General features: G+C 50.7%; 1 protein-coding gene across 10 annotated transcripts in view; it reads right to left on the reverse strand.

The window, feature by feature from the left end:
- Positions 1 to 560: 560 nt before the first annotated feature.
- The window catches only part of SGSM2 (small G protein signaling modulator 2), a 37,527-nt gene continuing 12,016 nt past the window's right edge, over positions 561 to 26,071 (reverse strand). For 2 of the 10 annotated variants that reach the window (XM_065036606.1, XM_065036614.1), the window contains 22 exons: positions 22,298 to 22,460; positions 20,688 to 20,849; positions 19,392 to 19,459; positions 18,767 to 18,912; positions 18,206 to 18,340; positions 17,664 to 17,788; positions 16,647 to 16,714; positions 15,501 to 15,661; positions 14,875 to 15,004; positions 13,415 to 13,549; positions 10,019 to 10,169; positions 9,467 to 9,531; positions 8,888 to 9,033; positions 8,302 to 8,430; positions 6,869 to 7,051; positions 6,123 to 6,524; positions 5,319 to 5,443; positions 4,797 to 4,879; positions 4,226 to 4,335; positions 3,901 to 3,997; positions 3,293 to 3,460; positions 561 to 2,478 (listed from right to left, as the gene is read on the reverse strand). In XM_065036606.1, the coding sequence (XP_064892678.1) occupies positions 2,390 to 2,478; positions 3,293 to 3,460; positions 3,901 to 3,997; positions 4,226 to 4,335; positions 4,797 to 4,879; positions 5,319 to 5,443; positions 6,123 to 6,524; positions 6,869 to 7,051; positions 8,302 to 8,430; positions 8,888 to 9,033; positions 9,467 to 9,531; positions 10,019 to 10,169; positions 13,415 to 13,549; positions 14,875 to 15,004; positions 15,501 to 15,661; positions 16,647 to 16,714; positions 17,664 to 17,788; positions 18,206 to 18,340; positions 18,767 to 18,912; positions 19,392 to 19,459; positions 20,688 to 20,849; positions 22,298 to 22,460 (3,041 nt within the window). In that variant the 3' untranslated portion in view covers positions 561 to 2,389. Of the gene's footprint in view, positions 2,479 to 3,292; positions 3,461 to 3,900; positions 3,998 to 4,225; positions 4,336 to 4,796; positions 4,880 to 5,318; positions 5,444 to 6,122; positions 6,525 to 6,868; positions 7,052 to 8,301; positions 8,431 to 8,887; positions 9,034 to 9,466; positions 9,532 to 10,018; positions 10,170 to 13,414; positions 13,550 to 14,874; positions 15,005 to 15,500; positions 15,665 to 16,646; positions 16,715 to 17,663; positions 17,789 to 18,205; positions 18,341 to 18,766; positions 18,913 to 19,391; positions 19,460 to 20,687; positions 20,850 to 22,297; positions 22,461 to 26,071 lie in introns of all 10 variants that reach the window. The other 8 variants (XM_065036605.1, XM_065036613.1, XM_065036607.1 and 5 more) reach the window with 7 other exon arrangements.

Here is a 26,071-nt window from a genome sequence, read left to right on the forward strand (position 1 = left end):
GCCGGGGACGAGCAGGGCTGAGCACGGACACCCCAGCGGAGGCTCCACTGGCGGGAGCCGCCGCGTTCTGCCGTTCTCAGCCGCTGTTTTGGCTTCTCCACCCCTGACTGAGGTTTCTGTTTGTGCCGTTTAACAGCCCGTATGCTGCTCCAGGTTGTTGCAAACTGGGATGGACGGATTTCGGGGGCACTTTGCAGCCAAGACACAGAAAGCACGTTTTACCGAGGCTGTCGTACAGGGAAGTGCAACGCGGCGTTTAAGTTGCGGAGTAGAACTTTGGTTCTAGTGGTTGCGGTGGAACTCGTGTTTGGCGGAGCGGCAGGAAGCGGGTGTTTGTGGTGCGGGGGTTGCAGCGGGAGCGGCAGGGCTGGTGCCACCCGCAGAGCAGACGCCACCTCCCGCTTCTTTAAACGCTGCCCGGTGCCACGGCCCGGAGCGCTCGTCATAGAAACGTTAATTACATACCGCCCCCTCCTCCCAGGCGGCCGGGCCCCAGGACTCCCAGTTCCACCTCTGAAGTGACCTGGGGGGACAGAAACGCTTCCACAGAGCTCCGCGGCTGCCTCGACGATAGGTATTTATTCATATGGTACATTTAAACATAAATAATTGAGCAACAAAGAGAACAGTCTGCTCCCAGCAAAAATAAATAAGTCCATACACAACATTCATAAAATACAATTAGACAGAATATTATAGCAAATACAACAAAATTCGCAGAGGTTCCATTTTTTTGTATCGTACATTCCCAACATACCAAAGAAAAATAGTGCAGGTTTATTTTTTACATCACTCCCTCGGGCTCTGAGTTGGAGACTTTTCTCGTTCCTCAGTTGTTTAAAAAATATGATTTTGCTTTTCAGGTGCACAAAGGGCCAATCACGGCTCCTCTGCGCCGGCCCCGGCTCCAGCCGCCCCGCAGCGCTGGCCCCGCACCGGGCGCTCGGCTGCGCCCACTCGTGTTTCCTGACCAGAGAACAACCGGCTCGTCCCTTCAAGGTACCGGGTCGGGTTGTTTTGTTTTGGTCTGCCATCCCTTCGCATTTTTGGGTGGCCGAAGGGAGGGTTTGGCCACTGAGCTGAGAAGCACTTTGTGTGCATTTTTTTCCCTTTTTAAGACTATTAGGTACCATTTTTAGTTTCCTGCAGTCAGAAGATCTAAGCACAGATGGTCTTTCTTGAGCCAAATCTGGCATTTTCTCCAATGCTTTTGCTCACGAGGCCCCGCGGCAGCGCCGGCCCGAGCGCGGAGCGAACGCCCATTGTCCGGGTAACAGCGCCGGAGCGACCACAGCAGCTCCTCCTTTCGGCACGGGAGTCTTTGAACGGGACGGTTTCATTCCCTACACCCCTTTTCGCTATAACTCTGATTTTAAAAGCTCACGTGAGCCGGTGTGGTTCATGTGAATTATCTGGGCACGCGGCTCTGGTGCAATGTCCCAATGTCCCAATGTCCCTGCCCGCGGCAGGCTGGGCTGGGCTGGTCCCTTCAACCCAGACCATCTGTGAAAAGCGTACAGAGCTGTCTTCTCTACAAGGTTCAATGGGAACAAAACTGTGTGGCCCTGGCTGGAGGCTGGAAAAACCAAACAAATAGCAGAGACACAGAAATTCAGATTCAGAGTCATCCTGGGTTTGGCTTTGTTTTCTTTTCCCCAGATCACTGAGGTTGTGATGGCGAAGGTGGGAACGCTCTGGAATGCTTGAAGCACTTGAACCAGGTTCCCCAGGAGCACAGGTCATGAGATCCATGAGATCTGTGGTAACCCCGTCTGCAACACCCGCTCCCACGTTTCCAGCGGGCAGCCTCACTGCTCACATTAACCACGCCATTTACGTTGAGGCCGCTCTCCCAGCTGGTAACCTGGTAACCTTATTTACTTCACTTGTTGCTAAATGCTCTGCTGAATGCAAATCCAGATGTTTCAGCAACAGGAGCTCGACCTGTTTTCCACGCTCAAGGCGCAGACACCGAGTCCGGTGATCCTGCGAGGACCCGGCTGGACGCTGCAGCAGCCGCCCCGGGGTCCTGGCAGCGCACACGGCATGCGGCCGGCTTGAAGGTGCGGTAATTAAAAATAGAAATGTTCTAGTATGTCAAATCCCCCCTCTTTAATATCTCAAATGTGTAGACAGACCATCTTCTAGAGAGGGAGGTAAAAGAATGCAAAAAGGTTTTGTCTAGAAATACAAAGTGAGTGTAACAAGGCCTATCAAACACAAACCTTATCTGGGGAAGGAAAAGTTCTGTTTTTAAAAGTCTGTTACAAATCTCTTAAATATTTCCTACATTACATGGAAGATGCAATTAAAACACCATTTTGAAGTGACAGTGCAAGAAGTGCTCCGTCCCACAGCTCAGCGTGGCCGCGCCGACCGTCTGTCCTTATCACTTGTTTTCGATCAGCGTCTGCACTTTGTAGACGAGGTCTCTCGCTATCCGCAGGATCTCCTCGGCATCGTGGTGCTCCGCCATTTCTAAAAGACACAGGCAAGCGTTCTTAACTGTCAGCAGCAGGACCTTTAATATCCATGCCAGGATATTAATGTAGCATTAGCAGTAATTAATTAAGTGTTTGTGGCTGGTGGTTTTTGTGTTGGTTGGTTGGTTTTTTGGGCGGGCTGGGCGTTTTGTTTGGTTTTGGTGAGTTTCGAGGGAAGCGTTAACGTACAGTTTTAGAGGGGCTGAGCAGAAAGAACCCCCAGTTTGTGGCTCCTGCAGCAGAGCGCCGGAAGCCACAGCACGGATAATTTAGTAAGTGCCTGTGATTACACGAAATCGTTCCCCAAGGGGGCTGTGCGGGCGCGGAGCTCCTGGCGCTGCCGCCGCGCCGGGGCAGCACACGCTGGCTCCCGTCTGCCACCATTAACCGCCACAGAGCATCAACACTGGCTGATACGTTCGGGCCTTGGCAGGGCCAGCCCCGCAAGCAGAAACGACCGGTAGCCTTAAAACCTGCAAGAGACTTTTGCAAAAAACTACATCAAACCGAGAGCAAAGAGTCACCGTGGCAAATCTTCTAAACAGAAATTCTGCATCTTGCTTTGTGGTAAAAGTTACCAAGGGCACCAAAAAAGCCACCGCCTCGCGAGGTCCGCGTAGCTCCTAAAGCTGCTGTTTGCGTGGGCCAAGGAACACGTGAAAATCTGGGCGCTTCATGTCGTGACAGGGGAAGAGATGGGGTGTCAAGGCCCAGGGGCTGGTCCTGGCAGCGGAACATGGCCCGGCCCCAAAGAGCAAACTCGCGTTGCTGCTTTTTATTAAAACAGCTCTCTTGGAAAACTCTCTTACCATTAAAAAACTTGATGATATCAGTGAAGTCCATGTTGTTATCACGGATAATCTCTCGATAAACTTCCACAAGTGCTAAGGCAATGAAAAGGACAAAATGTTCTGAAGAGATGTGCTTTGCTGCCCAAATAACTTCCCACACTGTAAATACATCCTCGTACAACAATTCTGAATGGGAATAAACATTACAAGAGCATCTGATTATTCAAATTGGCCATTTCCCCAGCCTAACTCACATCTTACAGGCGTCATGCAGACACACACAGTCCTTGACCACCCCCCTGTTCCTCTGCCCCTCCCCGAGCCAACAGCTCTCACTCGCGCCAAGTGTGGCAACAGAACTGGGCCTAAAGACCAACTAAGACCGAACGTAGGTGCGGTGGTGCAGACCCAGCCCAGGACGATGCCCACACCGCAGTAACGTGCCACAGCAGCAGCGGCTGTTCCAGGTGGGGCTACGTGACAGGCTGCGAATGCGGATCCAGGGCCCCTTCTTGGCTTTGCAGTGGACATATTAGTGCTAAAACTCTGCTATTTTTAATTGGCAACAAAACACAGAGCTGTTCGGTTTTGCACAACTCTAAACTATAAGCACAGAACATTATTACCTCTTTTAAAGTCCAGCAGGAACCAGCGATAGCAGAAGTAAAAGTGAGTGTAATCTCCATTCTGGTGCATCAATTCAAAAAGCTCCGAGTCCAGAATCTAGAATGCAAAACATCAGCTGTCAGCGTTGTGTCTGAAAGCAGCCAAGACCAAAGGTGCTGGAGTCCGGTTCAGACTCCCCCGTGGAAAATCAGTTTGGGGCTGCATCAAGCAGTCCTTGTCCTCCCCAGCTCCAAAGCACCAGATGACTGGCACCCCGGTCACTGGAGTCCCTGCGCCTCCTGAGCCTCTGCGCACCGTCTGGCAAATAAGGTTGAGCAGACTCACTTGGATGAGGGAGCGCATGTTGGCAAAGTGTGTGTCCATAGCACCGCCGTTGGGGAAGTTCTGGCTCATCCTCTTCATCAGGGAGCTGAAGCAGCTGTACGCCAGCTGATCTGCGGGTGAAACGCAGAACCCTCGGTGTTGCTAATTCTGTGACTTCCTGAGCCAAAACAACGTACTGCGGGACAAGGGAAAAACGGGCTTCCCCCTTTGCTGTTCCCTGGCCCCGTCACCGGTAGTTCAATGAAGCAGGGGCAGACCTGGCTCTGGACCGTTTTTACTAGTTATGTTTCAAAAGAGTCCAGCTTGCAGTGAGTTTTCAGCTTCAGCAACTGCAGGCACACCGCTGCCTTGAAAACGTACTAAAATTCAATCTCAAAGTCAGCGAGCAAATAAGGAATCCCCAAGATACCAATGGCAGCCGTTTCAACAACAGCCACACTCAGAAAATACACAACAAGAGCTGCAGGTTTGGGTCTCCTGGTGATCAGCCCTGGTTAACGCACACAGCTTCTGACACAGCATTCCTAAATAAAGACCTAAACACGCCAGCGTGCTCCAGCTGAACACCTACCATTGTCCAGTATAACCATCAAAGGAGCCAGGAGGTCACACATGCCCTGAACATAACCGACTTCTAGGTGCTCCCAAACGTAACTGCAGAGAGAACACACGAGAGACAACCAGATTAAAAACCCTCAAAACTTTGTCTTACCCCAACAATACAACTCCTTTTGGACGCTTGTGTCTTGTTCTAAAGTGCTGTGAAAGGTAACGGTACAAGTCCAGAGAACTACAATTCAAATCCTCCAACACGCAGGTACACGCTGGTTCCTGGTACAGCAGGAACTCAAAGCTAACGGTACCTTTAGAGCACAGCTCGAGTGACCGGTAGCCTCTGTCTCTCGATGCAGAAACAGAATCTTCTCAAACCTGCATTCCAAATGGGGGCTCACCTACCGGCCCGCCTGTCCTCCTCCTGAGGGCTTTTTTCAGTTCATTAGTGAGAAATTCTATATAGACTGTTCTTTTCCTGTTATCATAGTTCATGGATTACGGCAGAAATGTGAAAAGTTCAGTTCACAAGCTGTATTACCTGCACATGACATTTCGGAGTTTCTCCAGGTTATCGGCAGTAAAGTACCAGTAATTCCGATCACACCTCTGGACATCTTTATCAATTCTGTGCAAATTTAAGGCAACAGTGTCCAGTAACTCTATCTAGAAGAGAAAAGTTTTAGTTAGATCTGCTCAGTTTCGAGCACTCCCAAGACTCGGAGCAGACTCACTCTGAGAATCAACAAACCAGAAATAGTATATTATACTTTGGACAGGTGAGAGCATCAAAATACTTGATTACAGTCAGCAATCCCAGGTACAATCACACACGCTCACGGGTAAATGTCCCCAGCCTGTCCTATTTCCAGAAGGTTATTTTTAGCTGAACAACTTCAGCAGAGACAGAAAGACAAAATCTCAACTACTAACGTGTTGACAGCAACACTAATAAAGATGGTGGAGTCTTGAACCTAGATTGAAGTTGTCGTTCAATTTGATTAAATGCGGGTTTTAGCCTGAATTAAACAACACTTGAGTCTTACAAGTGGCGTGTTGTCCACATCCCCACACCTCCCCAGCCCCCAGAAACTTTATGCTGCTACAACTGTACCACATTCCCCTTGCCCTCCCACTCAAAAAAGACCCACATTTTTCTTGCTGTCATATTTCCAATCTAGCTCAACATCCAGATGATAGGATTAGACGCAAAAGTCATCAGCTATCATCCCACCACCTGTAGCTCTAGTTTGGTCTTGTCTCTCATTGAGTCCTATCAGAAAAAGTACAAGTCTTTGCTTGAAAAGCAATGCTGTGCAGAGACGATGATACTGATGTGACCTACTGTGTAGGATGCAGCGCAGACAGAAGCGACGTCCATTAAATAGTCCACCTGGGAACAGAGCTGCTCCTCCGAGGCAGAATCCTGAGACTGCAGCACCACCGTCCTGGCTCTCTGCGTTCGCGCCGTGTCCGGACCCGTCCTGTCCGAGTCAGCGCTGCCTTCTTCTTCAGCCCCGTCTTCAAAGGAGACGCTCTGCCCGTCGTCGATGCTGGACAGGATGCCCGAGGCCACCGAGTAGTTCCTCGAGGACGGCAGCCCCGAGTCGGGCGAGTCGAACTCCACGGACTGTTGCTCGACGGCAGCCGCTGCCGGCGTGTCAGCGGACACCACGGTGAGACCGGGGTCATCCCGGCCTTTGCAGTCCCGCTCTGCTGGGTCCGCTTCGTCTACAGATATGAAAACCTGGGGGGGCAGGGAGAGAAGATTCGCATGAAGCAGAAGAGAACAGAGAGGGAAGAAACATTAATGTAGCAAACAAACCTCCAGCCACGAGAGAAATGACTACACACTGCAGTGAACAAGACCACTGATGAATACAGCTTCCCCGCATGCAAATAGCTGAGAGCTCCTCCCTCAGTCTTTACACCGAAACTGTAAGGCTAAAACAAATGCTGGTTTATGATCTCATTCCAGTTCTGCACAGACTCAAGCGGCTCCAGCCCGACAGAGCTGTGCGAACCGAAGTCTCTGCAAACGCCAAAGCTCGCGTGCCGCCGGCACGGCGCGGGGCGGACGGGAGCACCTACGTCATTGCTGATGGTGGAGTCGCGGTGAATCAGCCGCTGCACGTGGCTGTCGATGCTGCTGCCCGACGAAAACTTGGCCAGCGTGGCAGAATGCGATTCCTTCTCTCGCTGCTTTACAACGACCTCGCAGGCTTTCCACTCGGCCATGACCTTCTGATACCGGAGAGCAATGTCCTCATCCACCTGCAGACAGACAGGTCCTGAGATGGACCTTCTCCTTGGAAGCCACCATTAAAAGTCACTGGAAGCCAGGAGAGGGAGGTCTAAAGCAAGGGTAACGTCTCAAACCAAAAGCCTGCAGGATCACCCACCGTGACTTCAGTGAAGGACAGGATAAGTTTCCTCTAGGTGCAAATGTTACAAGTGTTCCCATGTCATTCATTTAACAGACTCCTACAGTCAGTGCTTTACACCCCAGCAGCACATTTCTTTGAGGGGCTGGTTGTTACTGTTATTTACTACCAGTGCTCTGATCCAGATAAGGTTTGGAGCAGCGGAATTGCAGTATTGCTGCATCCTCCTCAGCACTCCGTTGGGACCACGTCTGGTTGCTGTTCATACGCGTAGCTGGGGGAAGGCACGGCCGCCTGCCGCCTCGCCCGGCTCCGTTTGCCACCAGCCTGCTTATTATCAACGCGCCTGCCCCGTAATTACAACAAATCAAAGCACTCAGCAAAGTAAAAAGTTGGTATTGCTATAAACAGCTTAGGAAAGGGAGATAATGGAACCAAGAGATGGGCAAATTGCAGTTTCATTAATGGAAACGATATACTTAATGTCAAGTTTCAGACTGCGAAATAAGGCCGTGACATAACCTAGGCAATTATTCACTGATCAGCGCTAGCAGCAGCGTGGAGATGCTAAGAGAGGTGATGTCTCACCTGGAAATGCACCTGGTGTTTTACAGAGGCACGTCTTAGTTCAGTCTAGCAAAAGCAGAACGAGCGTACCGATCAGAGCTTCCTCTGGGTATTTTTAGCCCCTGGACAGTAACTCCAGGAGCACTCTGGGCTGTTCACAGATACAATGGAACTCACTCGTGCAGATGCACTATCACATAAAGAAAGCAGTTATACTTCAAAATGTTCTTTGAATAACTCAGCCAACCCACCGTACAAAAGAGGGATGATCCAAATTACTATCCAAATGTCAACGTCTCCCATTCTGTAAGTGACAAACTGTGCAAACAGGATTTGCTCAGAGCAAGTGCGTGTCCTGAATGCAGGTTGCTAACTCCAATTAAAAACTTCCTCTTAGTGAATTGCAGACACAATAACATGCTATCACGATACCTCTAACATGTGGCAGTCATGTTTTCAGGAGCATTTTTCCCTCAGGAATGTGAAAAAAACAAAGACTAATGCTTGTTCTTCGGAATGGAAACAAACCCTACTCTGCAAATGTGATTGAAATCCCCGGCCAGCTGCGCTCACCTGGTCCATCTCCTTTTTGGCCATGCCGAATTTGTAGTGACCCAGCAGGAACGGCCACACTTCCTTCCGAATCTCATGCTGTACCCCGCCGTAGTAAACTCTTCTTAATAATTCCAGTTCCTTGTAATTCTACAGCAGTCAGGAAAAAGAGGTACTGAGGTAATACATCTTTGTTTCCTCAAACACACACATACACACTTAATACCGAGTATAAAGACAGTGAAATGCACACACAGCATGAAATCAATTTCACAACTTGATGCACGCCTTTATGGCCCCCGCTCAGACCCAGTGCAATTCCAGTTGGCATGCCTCCCATGGACGTAATTTAACTTCTAAGAGACTAGAGGAGCCAGGGGATTGGTGCCTTTGATGTTCATTGGTATCTTTGATATCTTTGCCATCATCACAGATGCAAAGGATAAAAAAGATTTTAAGGATCGACTCACTCTCACTAGAAAGACAAGTAGTGACTAGAAAACACCTTGAATACATCCTGAGGCCAGTTCTAAGGGACACCATGCTCCACACAGCAATGTATGGGCGCTGGTTTAATTAACGATCCCAAAGGCATTGTGTTCCTTACCTTCTTGTCTTTCTGATACTTGCTCCAGACCTCTTTGGTCAGGCCCCCTGCAGCACTGGAGGGCTTGTCCGGGGGGACGATGGTGTGGTTCACGAGGGCGGAGAGGTGCGTCCGCACCGTGGACAGGTGGCGGCAGTAGGCGAGCCCTGGGTGGGCAGGAGGGAGCTCCCGTCAACGAACACCTACCCCGTACCGGCAGCCCCTTCTGCAGGCGAAGCTGCGACACCTTAAACCTGCCGCTCATCGTTCTGTATGAACTAAACTTGCATTGTGCCGGATAAGAATGAAGAATCGCAACAGGGCCAAAGATTAAATAAATCTTACACAGACTTGTTAAAATCCAGGTATTACATTACACTGCAAAACTGCCTTCTGTCCTCTCCTCATCAGTTCTCCCATCACTATATGCAAACCCACAAATAACGGAATTACAAAGCTCGAGTCACATCCACCCTAATGCCTCGAGGTGATCTGACTCTCAACCATAAATCTGGGGCCCGACTGCTTTCTCAAACAAACACCACGTGTTTTTAGATCAGCATATGGATACAAGAGCTGAATATAAGAAGCTTCACTTACATCCATAAAAGGCTCTGGAAACTATTTGCTTCTTCATGCTTTCACACAGCATCTTTAATGGAGTTCTGTGGAGAGATTAACGGGAACAGGATGGTCACAGGACAGAGAGCAGCAGGAACGTTATGCTGATCGTCTGACCCACAGATAGCGATTCCTTCTCCGCACCAAGATTTATTTAGCTAAAGGACAACAATAATGAGAAATCGCACTTTTTAAAGTATTTCCCCCCCAGCATTTTGGCCCAAACCAGATTCATCTGGTGCACTTATCTACCACTGCTGCAGGTGCACTGTAAAGGTCCTTGTCAAATTAGATCAACTGTTGCCCTTCATTACTCTCATTAACAACTTGTTAAAGAAAATGCTTCCAGAGCTGAATCATATTAAACTAGGAAAAAGAACTAGTTGCAGTTTTTCTATCAAAACGTGACTTGAGATTAGTTTAACAGTTTAGCTTTAATAAACTGAATTTCTTGCTGTGTGACTCCATCGGTTTGCATTAGAAACTGCTTGGAACGGTTCCCGCGTCCGCGGCGCTGCCGGTCCCGCTCACCTGTCCCGCAGGCAGGGGCAGCAGGCGGGCGCGTCGCGGGGGGAGCTGCCCGAGGAGCAGGACACGCAGGACGAGCCCCGGCTGCAGGGCTCCAGCTGCCAGCACAGCGCGCTCGCCCCGAAGCCTTGCATCTCCAGCATGTCGCCGGCGCCTAGGAAAAACCCACACAAACAGCGCCCGTCAGCCTTTCTTCCCTTCCCTCCCGTCGGTGCGTCCCGATGGCTTCATGCTCTACTGCTCAGCAGGCTCTGAACCGTGACTCCGTCCCAGCGCCGCTCGGCACACGTAAAGCAGCCGCATGCTGCGCACGGCGCCTCCCGCAGCTCCCGTCCCGGCACCGCCTCCTCCTTCTTGCCCATGCACATCTCGTGTGATTCAAGAGAACAGAAAAGGGTGCTGCGGCAACAACCGAGGCTGGTTCTTGTGTAACGCTATGCTAATGTTATTTACGGCCAGAAGAGATCATCTAACCTGACCTTCTATTTAATTCAGGTCTCAGAACTTCATTTTGCAGTTCTGGAATCAGCCAGGTAACTGCTAGTCCAGATAGAGTGAAAGTTTAAGCATAAAATAAGACAAACTGATTCAGTTATTTTCAAAGATACCTCTTTTTCCCTTAGAAACAGACCCTAGAATACTGAGCGCAGCAGTTCAAGTCCCACTAACGTGAGCGCTGTATTTATACAAGTAGGATGCTCTGCAGGGAAACGTGATCCAACAGTCCAGTGCAGCGTCTGGAGTCGTCCCTGCTCCTGCCTTCTTCTGCGGCTTCAGGAAGGCAAGCCAAAAAATCACCCGCTGCCTTCAGACAGTTTGCTTCAGCTCCTCGACTTTCCCACCCGGCACTTGGGCTCGTGGGATTTTTTGTTTTATAATAAATAACTGGCCTTTCAGCTCACCCATGATTAAAATTAAGGCAAATGTCGTAATACCATATGTCACTAAATCAACATTTGTAAGCAAAATCCAGTCCCCTGGGCCGTGCTTTTCAAACAGACGTTTGTTGGGTGGTGGGGGGGGCAATTCCAAACCATCTCATGCATTTTAAATCAAGGTAGCAAAAGCATTTGAGTCGTGCCTGTTGGAAAGGGGGCGTAGGCGAGGAGGGCGTGGAGTGAAAACACTGTTCACAGAAAGCACAGGCTCATGCGGAAGCAGTCACGTACTTCATTTCACAAAACAAGTGTGATGCAAAAATGCTCTTCACCTTAATTCTTCAAGAAGGAGCTGAATGACGCAGTATTTATTGCAGCTTCTTATTGGGTTCAAATAAAAAACATTGCTCAAGCATTTTTAGATCATTATTTTTTGCCTCCCCTCTACAGACAAGGAAAGTGGGTTTTTCAGTTTTAATGTTTTTCTTTTCTTTTTTAGAGAAACAAGGAAAGAACCCCACAGAACCTAAAGATTCAGATGAAAGGTCCCTGAATTAGTGAAGAATTAGAGTGAACAGCATCTTTTATTTGATCGTAGTGGTGTTTTCTGTAACTTCAGCTACATGCAGAAGTCGAGCATGTTGCGGAATGTAAAAGCGAATGGCTGGCAAACCTGCCACAACAGTGTTGTCATTACTGAGGAGGGACGCTGCCAATCCAGCCCCGTTCAGCACAATCACCACTCAAACTGCAGCCACAGTCCTATCTCTACCGTTACCTTCACAATTACATAGCAGAAGCAGAGATCTGACAGCTGTTCTAGCGGGATAACAACATCCCTGCCACCCGACTAAAGACTGAACTGTGTTTCTTACGCGTTAGATCACAGCGACATTCTCTTAACGCAGCGTCAGTGTCAGACCTGCTGCCTTGTGTTATCACCCGCATCCGGACACGCTCAGTGGAGACACACGGACCCTTCCTGCAACAGGACCTTTCATAAGGGGAATGCTGTGGTTTGGAGTTTCTTTCCATCCACACCTTCCAGAAACTCTTTATTAACTCGGGCTGGGCTTTATCAGCTTCTAGGGGCTGCTGCCCCGACCCAGCGTGGGGAACCGAGGAGGGTCTGGCCGAGCAGCCTGTGTGAACAGCGCTTCGGGTGCACCGACACAGGACGACTGTTGTCTCCTACCGTCAGTCCCACCAGCCCAGGCCTGACACCTATTTGGAACCAAACTCATTGCTCCAGTATTCAAAGGTACAAACGTCTTCCCTGCAGTCAAGATACAGAGCGTTTTTCTTAGGAAGCAGAAATACCAGAAACAGTATGCTCATGCTAACACAACAAATGAAAATACAGACAGGAGCCAAACTTGAAAGCAGCTGTTCTCCTTCCCACCTCCTCTGCAGATGTCAAACCTTCCACAGCTACTTTACAGCCTGATCACAGCCGAGATCCCGCTCTTGCTGAGACACCGCGGTTACTCCGGAGAGGCGGAGGCGGTTGTTTTGATTCTAACGGGAGCACACGGGATTTGGCACACGCACCCAGGAGGTATCAAGGGCAAAAGTCTGGCGGCGTGGAAGCTGAGCAGTAACTGGTGAGCCCAGGAGGGAGATTTCACATGAGCTGGCAGAGGCGCCTCGGCAGCGCCTGCCTTCCTCCTGCAGGGCTGCAGGCCTTGGCATCCACGCTGGGCAGGACGCGCTGGCCTGCGGGATGGATTATTTCACACACCGCTCAGCCTCCTCCTTTGAGGAACAAGTACTTGGTCTGCAGAACTACATTAGAACCTGACTGCTTGTAATACATATGCTTACTTGAGAATACCAACTTAATACGTATGTTACAAATTGCCTTAGGAAAAGAATGAGATGACAAATTTTGCAGCTGATGATCTGAAACCCACCTCGCCCATGAATGCAAGAAGCTGAATGAAAGCACCTGATCCTGGAAAGGTGTTGCATCTCCACACAGGCTCCTCTGCACACTTCTGCCACCCTGCAGCGGTATCCGAAGCGTGGGAGCACGCGTACTTGCACCATCCCTGGGCTCAGACCAACTCGCTACACTTCTGCCCTGTTCTGTCCACACACGCGCTCTCTGTTCCTGGATCTGCCCCCACCTGTGCTGCAGTGGTTCAGCTCTCATCCTTCCCAGGCAGGCTGCCCTCCCGGTCTCTTACACTGTGCACGACAACTCACAGCGCGAGAGCGTCAAGACTCGTTACGCTCCCTCCTCTTGTGCTCCGGTATCCAGTGCAGGGGGGGCAGGAAGCCTCTGGAAGGAGAGGAGGTCTGTCTGTTCAGTGGCACATGCTCAAAGGAGAGGGGAGACGCTGTTTCCACTTCCCACAGGCTGTGAGCACATTCCCAGCCTCCCTGCACAGTCGCCTTAATCTCCAGAACTCATGGCGCGAGTGAAATGGTTTTCCCTGTAATAATGCCAACACTGTTGTATGCGTCAGTGGAACGAGCTGCAATAGAGCTCTGGGACACAGGGGAGGAGGATAAAAACCTTTCATCCTATTAGGAGCTGTGAGGTTCCGAGAGCAGATCATTGATAGCATTGCATGTAGCTTATCTTCCTCCTCCTCGTCATCGTCAACAGAGGCAGAGCGGCTGGCAGCTAAGTGGTGGTAGTTAATAGTTACTGCTCAAAGAAAATAGTGAAAGAGGAGCATAAGAAGAGAGAACTCGATTCTGTCGGAAAGCTCAAAAGGACATGTTCAGCAAACACAAAGGACTTGAATCCTGCCCTCTTCTTGAGGGCACACACTCCTGTAAATGGGTATGAAAAATGAGTTTCTTACAGAAAAAAAGCGTGTTTCACCAAACACAGGCCAGCTCCTGACTGCCCAGGCTGCACCCCCAGAGCAAACTCCACGGGAATCCTCAGCTCCAAATGTTAACAGCTTCTCTCCTTCACCAGCCCTTGCCAATGCTGTGGCCTCTTTCCACCCTGCAGCCTGCGCCAGATGCACCCGGACAGCACACAGGCCGCTCCCAGCCCGCCTGGCGCTGCAGGCGCAGGGGCTGTCCCGAGGCTGCGGCGCTGGAGCCGGCTCTGCGCCCGTCCGGTGCCCAGCGGGCAGGGCTGCGCTCACCGCGCCCACGGGGGCTGCAGGCGCAGAACGCACTTGTGCTGCTGTGTGCGCCCACTTACCCGCGCGAGCCCCGAAGCCCTAATGAAGCACGGCCGCGCTGTGGTGCAGTGCCCTGGGTGAGGAGGTGCAGCGAGATTTCTGCTTTTGCGGCTGCAGTGAGTCCCAACATGGGCAGTAAATCCAAATCCCCTGTGAACTTCAGCATCTGATCCTCCTGGGAAATTCTTGTTTCTTTGCCAAGGGAGTAAAACTGACCATGGTGTTTGAGAACTAGTTCTAATGCCTTCTTGCATGTAAGGAATTTGTGTTCACTGATGACATGAGCTGGTTTGGTTCTTGGGAATTTACTGAGTTTCCTTGGAAAGGCCTTTATTTATCCATTGTCAAGTTCTTGCTTCCAAGCCAGGGAAAATTAGCCCAGGAGTTCTTGGGGTACTTTAAGAGTTGAGTTTATGTTGTTGCCCTATTTTTTAAATTATTAATTTTTTTTTTTCTAATAACAACATTACAAGCAAATAGCATGGCCAATAAAAATATCCTCACGTCAGGAGCAAAACTGCTCTTGGCTAGTCAAGCAATCGTTTTGGTTTTAGTCTTAGTTTGCAAGCCCAGGGGAGTATTTTGAAACCTTCCTCTGCAAAACACAGAGTAAATATAAATAAGACCCCCCACCTCAGCTCCGGTTACACCGAGATACCAAGTTCCACCGCATTGAGGAAACCCACAGTAATCTGTACCTGTTGATCACAATCATCATGCAACAAACCACCTGACTCGTCTGTTCCCTTCCATTACTTCCCAGGATATTACTTCAAGGTTTTCCTAGTGATTTGTGGTTGTTTTTTTAAGAAAGCGGAACGAAGGCACTTACCGTTATCATGCTTGTGTCCTGGATAGATGATTCGGAACACGTAGTCTGTAGAAGTGTCTTCGGCTGGCATTTCCTCCAGGTCCGCTGATTTGTTGCTGTTCCGCTTCCGAAGCTTTGGAAATACCTTACCCTAGAGGAAATAATGATTCCATACATTGAGCTGCAAATGACTAACAGAGCACAGCAGACTAAGTACTTAGACTTTGGCATCTTAAATCTTAAAACTAACCATTCAATGTTGGGAGGAGGTGAGGGAGAAAACAACAGCAGAACAAGGTAGAGCAGGTGGTTTAGGGGTACTCGACACAACTTTTCTGGGTACTTAAAACACAGCTTCTTTTTGTAATCCATGCCAGTTGGGCACCAGCTGCTTCAACGACTCAACCCTCTGACAGCAAGCATGTCCAGCCCATTTGAGTCTTGGTCTCTATCATTTGGGTTCAAATTTTGATACAACAGCTGATTCCAGTTCATTGCTCAGTGGGGCAATGAAGGGATGAACAATCTCTACAGATTATCTGTAGAAGAATCGAACCGGACTGACTGGAGTTACTTTGCCCCACTTGGCTCTGCAGCGGCGCCCGAGGAGCCGCCGCGTTGCCCGGCGCCGCCGCCCGGCCCCGTACCTTGCCCTGCTGCGACCAGAGCGGGGGCTCCAGCTGCCCGCGGGGCAGGAGGCCGTTCTCCAGGCACGACAGGAAGGCGAGGAGGTGACCGCCCTGGGGAAAGTGCAGCGGAGGCCTCTGAGTCCCGTCCTGACTCACCAGCACCAGCGTCCATCTGCTTTCTGCTGCAAAGGAGGACAAGGGCAGTCCACACCGTTACACTGCGACCTCCAGGGTCTGCTCTTGTCTCTTAAGTTCTATTTGTGATCATCTCATGGTAGATAAATAAACCTCTGTAAGTCAAAGTGCAACCTAGGGATGATCTCAGTCCTTTAGTCCCCAACGAGCTCCAGATACAAGCAAACTATGATAGGCCTCAGGCAGAAACATTTAAAGTGATTCTAAACACTAATATAATAAATAAAGGAATAACTACACTAAGTCTCTGGCACCCGGAGCCCGCGGGCGAGGGGCTCTGAGGACGGGCCGTGGAGCCGCGGCAGCAGTGCCACGCGTCTGCCGCCCCGTGCACACCGCAACCGTGTTGTGTGCGCGCCAGGCACCTGCTGCTGAACCAGCTTTCTCAGCGAGGAGCAACAACGGCTGTCACGTTTCACAGCTGCCGCCCAACTCCCCACGTCCTAAGGAACCGCCACAGAGCAGAGCGGTGACACCTGCGACCAGCCCATCGCAGCGAGGCCAATGGACCTGGACTAACGTGGTTGTCATCCTCCATCCGGTAGGACTCCAGGTTTCAACACTCATCCCCGTGTTACGTAACTAGTTAGAAGCGTTACTGACATTGAGGAAACGTGATCATTCTAGTGGCTCTCCTGCTTATGTGTTTTAAAGCAATATATATGAATCATCAAGCCAAAGCTTCTACATTTAATACAGCTGACAGGTTCCCGTAAGCGCTGCTCTGCACAGGTGACTCAGGAAAAACAAAGCACACAGAAAAAAGGCAGAGCGCAGAAAGCAGCTGACAACGGAGCAGCTCTTACCGGGCCCCTCGGAAATAAACATCTGCAGAGGAAAAACGGTCTGTTCCTTCTGCAATAACCCCCAACAGGCACCGTTTAAATGGCAGCAGCATTAGCAGCATTAACATTCACCTGGCAGAAAGGGGTTTCGGGAGCACCCCGTGAGAAGAAGGTTTATGCTTACGTTGCTGATGGCAGTGAATGCAGACGATCTGGCTGAGCGGCACTATTAAAGCGTAGTCCCAGTAAACACTAATAGGGAAGGAAAAAGGGCAGGAAACACTTTTTTTTCCATATTCAGGAATGCTTATGGTTCCAAGCACCCGATAAAGAGACTCTGCTAAGTTAATAACTGCTTATTAAATTGGGTCAATTAAGGTGAATGAATAGTCAAGTAAAAGGCAAAGAACTAGTTCTCCCCAGCAGCCACATCTGGCGCCAGCCGTCCCACAGCCTCCCCGTCCCCCAGCCCAGGCCACGGGGACGCTCTGGCCGAGGCCGAAGTGCGGGACACGGGTTCCCGGAGCCCGTGCAGCTGGGCTCAGGACAGCCAGGTCAGCTCTGTCTTGCACACGTGTCTTATGGGCAGCAGATTAAACACGAGAAACAGGCCTGAACCCTTTTGAGAACAACCTCAACAGAGGTTAGCAATAAAAGCAAGGGCAGAGGGCTTCATTAATGTTCTGTTAAAAAGTGCAGATGAAGTTTTAGAGAAAGAATAGAGTGTATGAAGCATTCGAGAGCCCTGTTCCAGGGCTGAAGGAGTGTTCCCTGCAGAGACATACCTGCCTGGTTCAAGCAGAATGCCAAATTAGCTGAATAACTCATCTAACGACAGACAGTGACATTGCAGGTCTCTGCTTTGAGGCTGAAATTAGCCATGCTTGCCAGGTCACTTGTGATCCTCTGCAGGGAGGTACTAGAACTGTAACGATGGAAGATAGTGTTGAGCCTGGAAAAGTGGGCTTTTGTTTCCCTTTGAAAAGGCCGTATATCTGAGTGCATTACAGGACCTTTGGGAAGTTGCTTCATCTGTGGCAAAACAGGAACAGAACCCCGAGCTGCCGGACACCTCAACTCAGGCACTATATTCAGAAGCCCTTCAATGAAATCAGCCTTGTTACACTTATGTCATATTGCCAAGTATACAAGAAATAAACGCCAAGAATGCTTCCCATCTTTTCCTGAATGCAATTAATACCTTTTCTCCAGCTCCGAGTCTCCGAGGGTTCCATTCATCAGCTGATTTGGAGTCCATTTTAAAGTCAGACTATCAGCTGACTGATGAAGGGAGAGATACCCAGGAATTGCCTCCAAGTCGTCTTTCTGTTCACAGAAAAACCAGACAATGACTCAAATGCACAACTATAATAGCCACGTTCCAGCCTCCCTGTGCCCCACAAGTTCCAGAGCAGTGCGCTATCCAGGAACTGCTGAGGGAACCTCAACACCAAAAGTACTGGTATTTAATATTGCTATTAGAAAGAGGGGAAGAAAGCGCTGCACGGACACCAGGCTTATGAAATACAGTCCAGCGTGTCTGCTCCTACCTATAAGCCCACTTGACAGGTCACATTGCTCAGGCAGTGAAAGCAAAACAGAGTCAGGTGGGAGGCAGCACTGTCCTGAGGACAAGATGTTAAGCCAGGACTTGTCAAGTTCAGGTTATATTCTTGCCTCTAGTACTGACTTCTCAAGTCACAGCCAGGCTGTGTGTATCAGCCCACAACTCAGTGCACTCACCGGCTGGACCAGGACGTTGTTTTTGCCGTACAAGAGGTGTATTCGGGAGTTCTGGTGCAAAGACTCCACGTACTCCCGTGCCGAAGCAGCAAAGCGATCTTCGGACGTGCTCCCGCTCGAGTGCCGCTTGCGGATCTAGCGCACACACAGACACGGCCGAGGCGGGTCAGCAGGATGGGAGGGGCTGTACCGCAGCCCAGCAACACATGAACAATTCCATTTAGACCCCTCTCTGCGGAGCGGAGCATGTTCTGGAGCCAGGAGACCTTCCAGAGAAACGACCTGGGCTCCTACTCATCCCCGACCGAGGCCACTCGGAATTTCTTGTGAACTACGCGGTCTGATCACAAGTGTCAAAAGCCACATAATTTAGTCTTGGATCTCAAACTTTTTGCCATACAAAGAGGACATTTGGGCACAAATGGCCTTCTAATCTGTGATAAAGGCTCCCATTACAGACGAGAAAAGAAAGGTTGTTCTAAATCCCGATCTCTCCCTCCTGGGGCTGTTTTCACTGTCAACACGCCCTAACGCAGAGGCAGCTACCCAGTCAATACCTACTCCCAGGGCTGGGCGCTTGGAAGGAGAGTCCTGCCGGCTGTGGACGCCGTGGATCCGGTGCCGCTGGACCAGCTCGTCTGCCGAAGGGTCGGTCCAGTAGTGGTCGGCTGTTTTCAGCTTCGTGTACTCCAGAGCGCACGGGCCAACTAAGGAAAGAGCCCGGGAGAGAACCCGCCCGAGTCTGTCACAGCCAGTCTTAACCTGCTGGCTGAGCACTGAAAGCGACATTTCCTTTTCAAGCCAAGTGAATATTAATGATCACTTAATAATCCTATGGGGTCAGCCCATAATACAGACACTACATATAATAGCACACCAGGTCCTGTTATCTAGGGCTGTATGAAAGTACTCCTGCAGGACACGACAGCCTGCCATGGCAGCATTAGTAGTTACAACCTGCTGGCAAGCGTTCAGTAAAAATCCATTCCTGTTCTGTTCTCTCATCCAACCAATAACTAATAATAAAAACAGGCGACTGGTCTGATGGGCAACAAAACATCTTCTATGTTGCTCTGTTATAAATGCTAGAGAGAAAAGTCACCTTTTGTAACACTATCAGAATACAAAATGTTTTAAGAAACAATTTATTTTCTTTAGCATAAGAAGTAGCTTTGCAAGAACTTACCTAGGAGAGAAGCCAGTATTGGGCCACAAACAGGATCTGCCAGCAAAGCTTCTTTTTCATAGTATTTACTAGGAATAAAAGAGCAGAGCCCAGTTAAAAACACTGGCTGCTATTTCATAGCTCTTAGCCCTCCCGGGATGAGCCCGTTGACTTGGACCAGCTCCCGGGGCCGCCCAGCCAGCCCGCCAGGGCAGCGCTCAGAGGGCAGACGGGGCCGGCGACCCGGGCGCTCCTGCAGCGCTCGCTCTGCGGACGCGGGAGCTTGCCTCTTGCTAAACGTGCTCACCCGGTATATTTGATCTGGGGCTTTGGGCACTAATGCAGTACGGAGACAAACAGTAACTCTCTGCAAGCAATTTTGTCAGTTTTCCTCAGAGACCACGAGGTCCATGCATTCTTAAACATCTATTCCATCTGTGAGGAATAATCTTGAAACACTGTCAAGAACCGTGAACTACTAAAATAGCAGCTCTTGCAATGACCCCAAAGTCTTCCCATCACAGCAGCAAAGCTGACTTATAAAACCACATAGCCAAAAAATCAGAACACACATTTATTGAACTGTCGTTATCCTCTGCTGTCTCTTCCACTAGATGGGGCTCAAACCCTAAACCATCTTATCAAGAACAGAGGAGCTGAAGGACTTGAACATGGAGCATTTGAGCAGAAATGTCACAAAAGCGCATGAGAACAAGCCTAAGGAAGAGGTCCGTTTTATTCACTGAGCCAGGGTCTCAAAACCACACACATGCAATCAAGGACTTGACCCCAACTCATCTGAATGGAGAAGGCAGTAAGATGAATATCTACAATAAAACAATTGAGATCTAACTCTCTAGTCATGTCTCCAGGTGAATTATGTGGAAAAAGTACTTAAAAAATGCTTGTATCCATGTCTCGGCAGACACACCAAACCGACGTCACAGGGGTGTCTCCGGCCGCGGCCGCCCCCTCGCTGTGCCTGCTGCACGCAGCGCCCAGACCAAACTGCCAACGCTGCTGGAACCGCACAAGCACCTTCCTCCCATTCTCCTGTTTAGTGGCAAGATAGGTCAGGAAAATAAAGCTGGTAACAAGGAAAACACTAATGCAAACTTGGAAATACTGTGAGAATACGTTCTTCTGCTCTGGCTCTCCTCCTCGTTCAATCTCTTTTAAATATCCATGTATCTGGTTTTCTTCCTACCAGAAGTTTGCATTGCAGGAGTTTGAAGACGACTTTTGATTAAATGCCTTGTTGCAGATATCCAAACACATCAGTCCAACAAATCCCTGCGCTCCTGATTCTTTCCTTACCTGCAGTTATCAACAATATACTGCACAATCTTGTCGAGCACTTTCTCAATCAACGCTGTCCGAACCCAGATGTGTTTGATGGCCTGAGGCGTCAGGACGGGTGCTTTGCTCGTGGCGGATCCCTGTCTCTTGAGGGGCTCCTGCCCACTGGGCTGATGTTTCCTGCAGAAGGAGCCAAAGCCAAAGCAGTCAGAGTTCGGACTCGTGTCACAGGAAGCTGTGCAGCGAAAGCTGCGCGAGGAGGTGTCGGAGCACACCCGGTGTATCTGCCGTGTGTCCGTACACCTGCTGTCTGCGGCACTGACCAGCGCTGCCGCTGGGCCGTGGAGCTGCAGTCGGGCCATCCGCAGGGACTTTCTGAAAATCATGGCGCTAACTAATAACTGAGGATGCCTTGGCTCTGAGTTACAAAGACAAGTCTGTAAAGATTATCTAATTCACAGACATATGCTAAACAAGCTCTAAAAAGGCCCCCAAACAGGGCTGTATTAGGTATCTTGGGCTAGACAATCACCCACCAAAAATGCCTTATTGGTTTCTGGAGCTTTAGGAAAAGCCCAACATTTGAGCTGCTCCAAAGTTCCTACACATGAGGCTGAAAGGAACAGGCTGCAAATCCACGGCAGAACATACACCCCGACAGAACGAACAAAACAAAATGCAAAGTGTGGCAGAAAACAAGGTGCATCTGATGAACAGCAGTTTGCTTCACACCAAGCAGAGCCCCACAGCCGGGAAAGCCACCGCGAGGAGGGTGAGAAGACTCTTTTCTCCCAGTTCTCTCGGGGAGCAGCAGCCCCAGCCCCGGGGCGACACGCGGCTGCTCGGCCCAGGCACAGAGCAGGACTGAGCCTGAGCCGCCACAGGCAGAGCGGGCCCAGGACCTCCTGCCCTGCCGCGCCAGCCCGTGGCACCGGCGCAGCCCGTGGCACCGGCGCAGCCCGTGGCACCAGCGCAGCCCGTGGCACCGGCACAGCTCGTGGCACCGGCGCAGCTCGTGGCACCGGCGCAGCTCGTGGCACCGGCGCAGCCCGTGGCACCGGCGCAGCTTCCCATTCTCTCCATACAGCATCAGCACAGCTACAGCACAGCTTGTGCCGGTGTCTTGGCAGTGAGATCCTATCTCCTGCCACCTACAGAACAACAAGACAACTGAGAGAGAAGCAACATCAAACTGAGAAACTAGACCTACAGCAAATGAGCATCTGAAGCCAGCTGGGAGCGTGCTGAGAGCCAAGGCCTCTGCTGCTTCCCGCAGCACCAGCGCAGCACCAGGCCCAGCGCACTGAGCACCATCGCTTCCCCAGTGCTGAGCACCGTCACTTCCCCAGTGCTGTGCCCACCAGGACGCAGGGGCTGCTCTAGTGGGCTCTGAACCCTATGGGAAGCCGTCCCTCCTTTCTGCAGAGCTTTCTGCTGCCCAGAAAATCTACCAGAGCCCAGTGCAGGGATGGACACACATTTGCCTTCAAGTGACAGACACTGAAGAGGCAAAGCCTGAACAAGTGTGGCCAGGAAAGACTCCTTCCCTTTCCCAAGCAGTCTCTGTGTCATCTCCGCGCCGCACACACATCGTATGGATTTTGCTGATACGCAGACCTCAGCCTCACCTGCCTTCCACCTGCTGCTGCAGCTCCTGCACCTTCTTGCATACGTCTCCAGCCACCACAAACGTCTTGCCCACCTTGGTGAAGAGCGCGGCCACCTTGTCCGTCCGCAGGAAGCCGGCAGCCCTGCGCTTCAGCATGTGCAGGAGACACGCTTCCACAACCCCTGCGGGAGAGGGAGGGAGGGACACAGTTACGGGCACCGCTGTCCTTCAGCCCTCCCTCGGGTGAACACCGTCTGCTCACACCCACCGGTACGCGGGGGCGTCCAGAGAATGGGGGGAGAGATGGACAGACAGACAGACCAGATCTCAAAATCCCATGATGCAAGCATGTGTCTCATCTGCAACAATAAGCATCTTCTAAGATACTGATAATGTTGGTACACAAATGAACCAAAGGACTGAAATATGTCTCAGTATTTTCACCCCATTTTGCACATATCACTGTGAAAGAATTCCTGATTCTACTGAAAATGAAGCCAAATCAAAACCTCTTCTCAGCTCCTTGCAGCATAACCAGGTGCCCCAACTCAAGATACAATGAGCTCGAAATCTGCTTTTACTGCTGCTGTTTTGAGCAGAGGTCCATACGAAGCGGGAGGGGGGGCCCAGCGCTGCCCACAGGGTGTGTGCGGGGTCCCGCGGGTCTGCTCGGCCGGGCCGCGGTTCCTTCGGCGCCCAAGCGATGCTCTGGGGTGTCCAACAGCAGCAGGCACTCCTGCACCCAACTGCACTCGCCATCGCCACAGGGATTTTGTCACGAGTAACACATGGCACTCCATCTGCTCTGATGCGCACTGCATCCCGCCCGAGACTCGGCACTGATTTGGAATTTGGTATTTGGAATTTGGTATTTGGAATTTGGTATTTGGAATTTGGTATTTTGGTGCACTTGACGCCTGATCCTGCCAGGTGCTGAGCGTTTCCTGGAGGCTCCCCCTCCTTATTGTACTGAACAGCCTCCAAACCCTGTAATACCTGAGATCCTGTGTCTGAAAAGACCCTTCCGCACTGCCCAGCCCCTGGACACAACCGGGTCCCCGCAAGGCTGGTGGCGCCAGGGACACCGCGCTCCGCCTGGGACCGCGGGGACCAGGGACGGGTCCGCAGGGTGACTGGAGAGGCCCCTTCATCTCCAGCACCACCACCCCATTGCTTTGTGAGACTGAAGAACGACCTGCTGAATGAACAAAAAAATTAAGAGAAGCATTTCTGAGGTGTCAATAACTTCACATGTTGTGTCGTATCACTCAGGAAAAAATAAAAACCTACTTGGCTTCCTGCTGTCACATCCTCACTACGCAAATTAACCCAATGCGTGCTCAGAAAGCACAACCATTTGCTATTAGAGTGCGGAAAACGGCACTAGAGAAACAAATGGGAAATGCGCGGTGGGAGAACCGCGCCACTGTTGTGCTTTCAGCGGTGCAGGCAGATCTGTTCTCAAGCCAAGTAGCACTGGATAAAACTGTCAGAAGATAACATTTCCACTGAAAGCCCTAATTTCCCTATGAGACAGCCAGTGAAATTCAGTCCTGATGGCTTGGAGATCTGGGATTGCTCGTGTTTAACGACTTTTAGTGAGATACAACTAACCTGAGTTAGCAAAGCCAAGTCTTCCCATCGTATACCCTGAATCTGCTCTCTGTAGAACAGAGAGGTCAGCATTCTCTCTCCTCCTTCCCAGTCCTGAGTTCATTTAGACTGCAAATTCTTCAGAATAGATTTTATATGTTCCCTTGTGGCACAAGCCTATATGAGAACCACCGCAACCAAAGCTCCAATTTAATCTTGAAATGAAACAAGAGACTTGTATGATCTCAATAGTCTCTGCTCAAGCTGCCTGATCTGAACCACGTCACGTAAACGCTGTTGGCAAGCGCAGCAAAGGCCCAGGATGGCGATGAGCTGTGATGGGCTCGTTCCAGCGCTGGGACAGCAGGGACAGGGACAGCTCCAGTACACACACACACACGACCCCTGTACTTACTGACAACGGAGGACTTGGGTTTTCCTTGTTTTGTTGCCAGACATTTGGCATCTTTTTGTAATAAATAAGAGCATTTGCGCGTTCACAGCGTTCAAGTGATGTCTTCAGCATAAATGCTGGTGCCATGCAAATCCACCCCCCTCTGCGTCCAGGGACAGACAAAGTTGCCGCTGTGTTAGAAAGCGGACACAAGAAACGCTGGCCTGTCCATGTTATTTCCGTGCCACTGTAACCCAATAACACCTCGCTGAGAGGTACAACAAGGCATTCGTACACTTCAACACCCACTACCGCTCTGAGTAAAACAGCGTGATTCACCTTGCTGTGTGATCCCTCATTTAATTGCTTATTACCTTCCAGATTCACTTTAAACAGCACCAACAAACTGCTTTTTGGATGGACAGAGTATCCTAAATTTTAAAGTTTTAAAAATATGGTTCGTTCTTACTGAGAGACAGTCACACAGTAAGAGACAGTAAGACTGGTAAAAAGTAGAAGAAAATACATATACATTTATCCCACTTTTTGCAGTGAGAGAACAGCATTCGTGAACACTTAAAGGACTGGCCATCAGGAACGGGGCAGCGAGGCACTTATCAGCAGTTTCTCTGTGTGCAGGTTTAACTGGAAGCAGAGAAGAAAGATGACTCAGCCCTGTCCCCCTGTGAGCCGGCCGGTAAGTCCCCGTGTCCCTGCACCGTATCCCACGGACATCGATAACCCCGTGAACACCGACAACCCCATGAACACCGATAACCCCGTGACGAGGCTGTGCTGCCTGGGGCTGGAATAACCGTCCTGGTGTTTCTCACCGCTGGGTGCTCAGAGAGTCCTGCTCGGGCCAAACCCAGGGGAGGAGGAAACCAACAACGGGCTCAGACGCTGCACGGCAACAACGCAGCAGTGCCCGCGGCCTCGGCTCCTGCAGGCTCTTGTGCACCTGCTGGCACACGAGCTGGTGCACCAAACCAGGCTCCCGAGGGCAGGTCCGGCACTGCCTCCCACGCCGGGGCACATCCCACCCAGCACGGCTGCCTCGGGAGACACCCCCCGCCTCCTCACCCCTCTTGTGCACAAAAGCCCGAAGGCAGCGCTGCTCCCCAGAAGGGAGCGGGGCACAGGGGCACAGGGGCACAGCCCTGCTTGACCCCGCTCCGCAACGGGCGATACCAGGACACTGCCGCTGCCACCAGAGCACACGTGGGGGTGGACACGGCGAAGCCCGGGCTGGAGCGAGTGGGAGCCGGTGCTGACGACACCCCTGCGCGGCCGGGGAGAGGAGCATCGGCGCACGGGGCGGCAGCGGGGGCGAGCGGGGGCTCACGCCTGCCGGGCCCTGCAGGGCCAGGTACAGCGGCACGGGGACAACAAAGCGCGACGACAGCGCGAGGATGCTCTGCACGTCAGTCACAGATCCTGTCTGGCAACCATCACAACAACTCTTAACCCGGCTACTGTTTTGCTCTTTCAATTGGAAATAAAGAAAACGAGAAAAGAAAAGCAGCTTTCTGGATGCCTGAAGCAATGCAGCAATAACTGGTTCCAAATCTTAAATGAAACAACCTGCCTTTAAAAATAACTGCAAAGAAGTGCATTGCTGTTGCTTAGGAAACAAGCTCTCTTCCCACCTTCGCTGCTGGCTTTTTCTTTCTTTAAAACAATAAAATATTAATGAAACAAATTTAGTGAAAAGCACAGCAGGCACAGCTTTAATTATTAATAAATGCTGCAGCTGCCACGGAGGGCAATTTCCACAGCGACTGTCCCTAAAGCCCCAATATTTAA

This window comes from Columba livia, chromosome 20 (genome assembly GCF_036013475.1).
Source record: "Columba livia isolate bColLiv1 breed racing homer chromosome 20, bColLiv1.pat.W.v2, whole genome shotgun sequence".
Taxonomy (NCBI): domain Eukaryota; kingdom Metazoa; phylum Chordata; class Aves; order Columbiformes; family Columbidae; genus Columba; species Columba livia.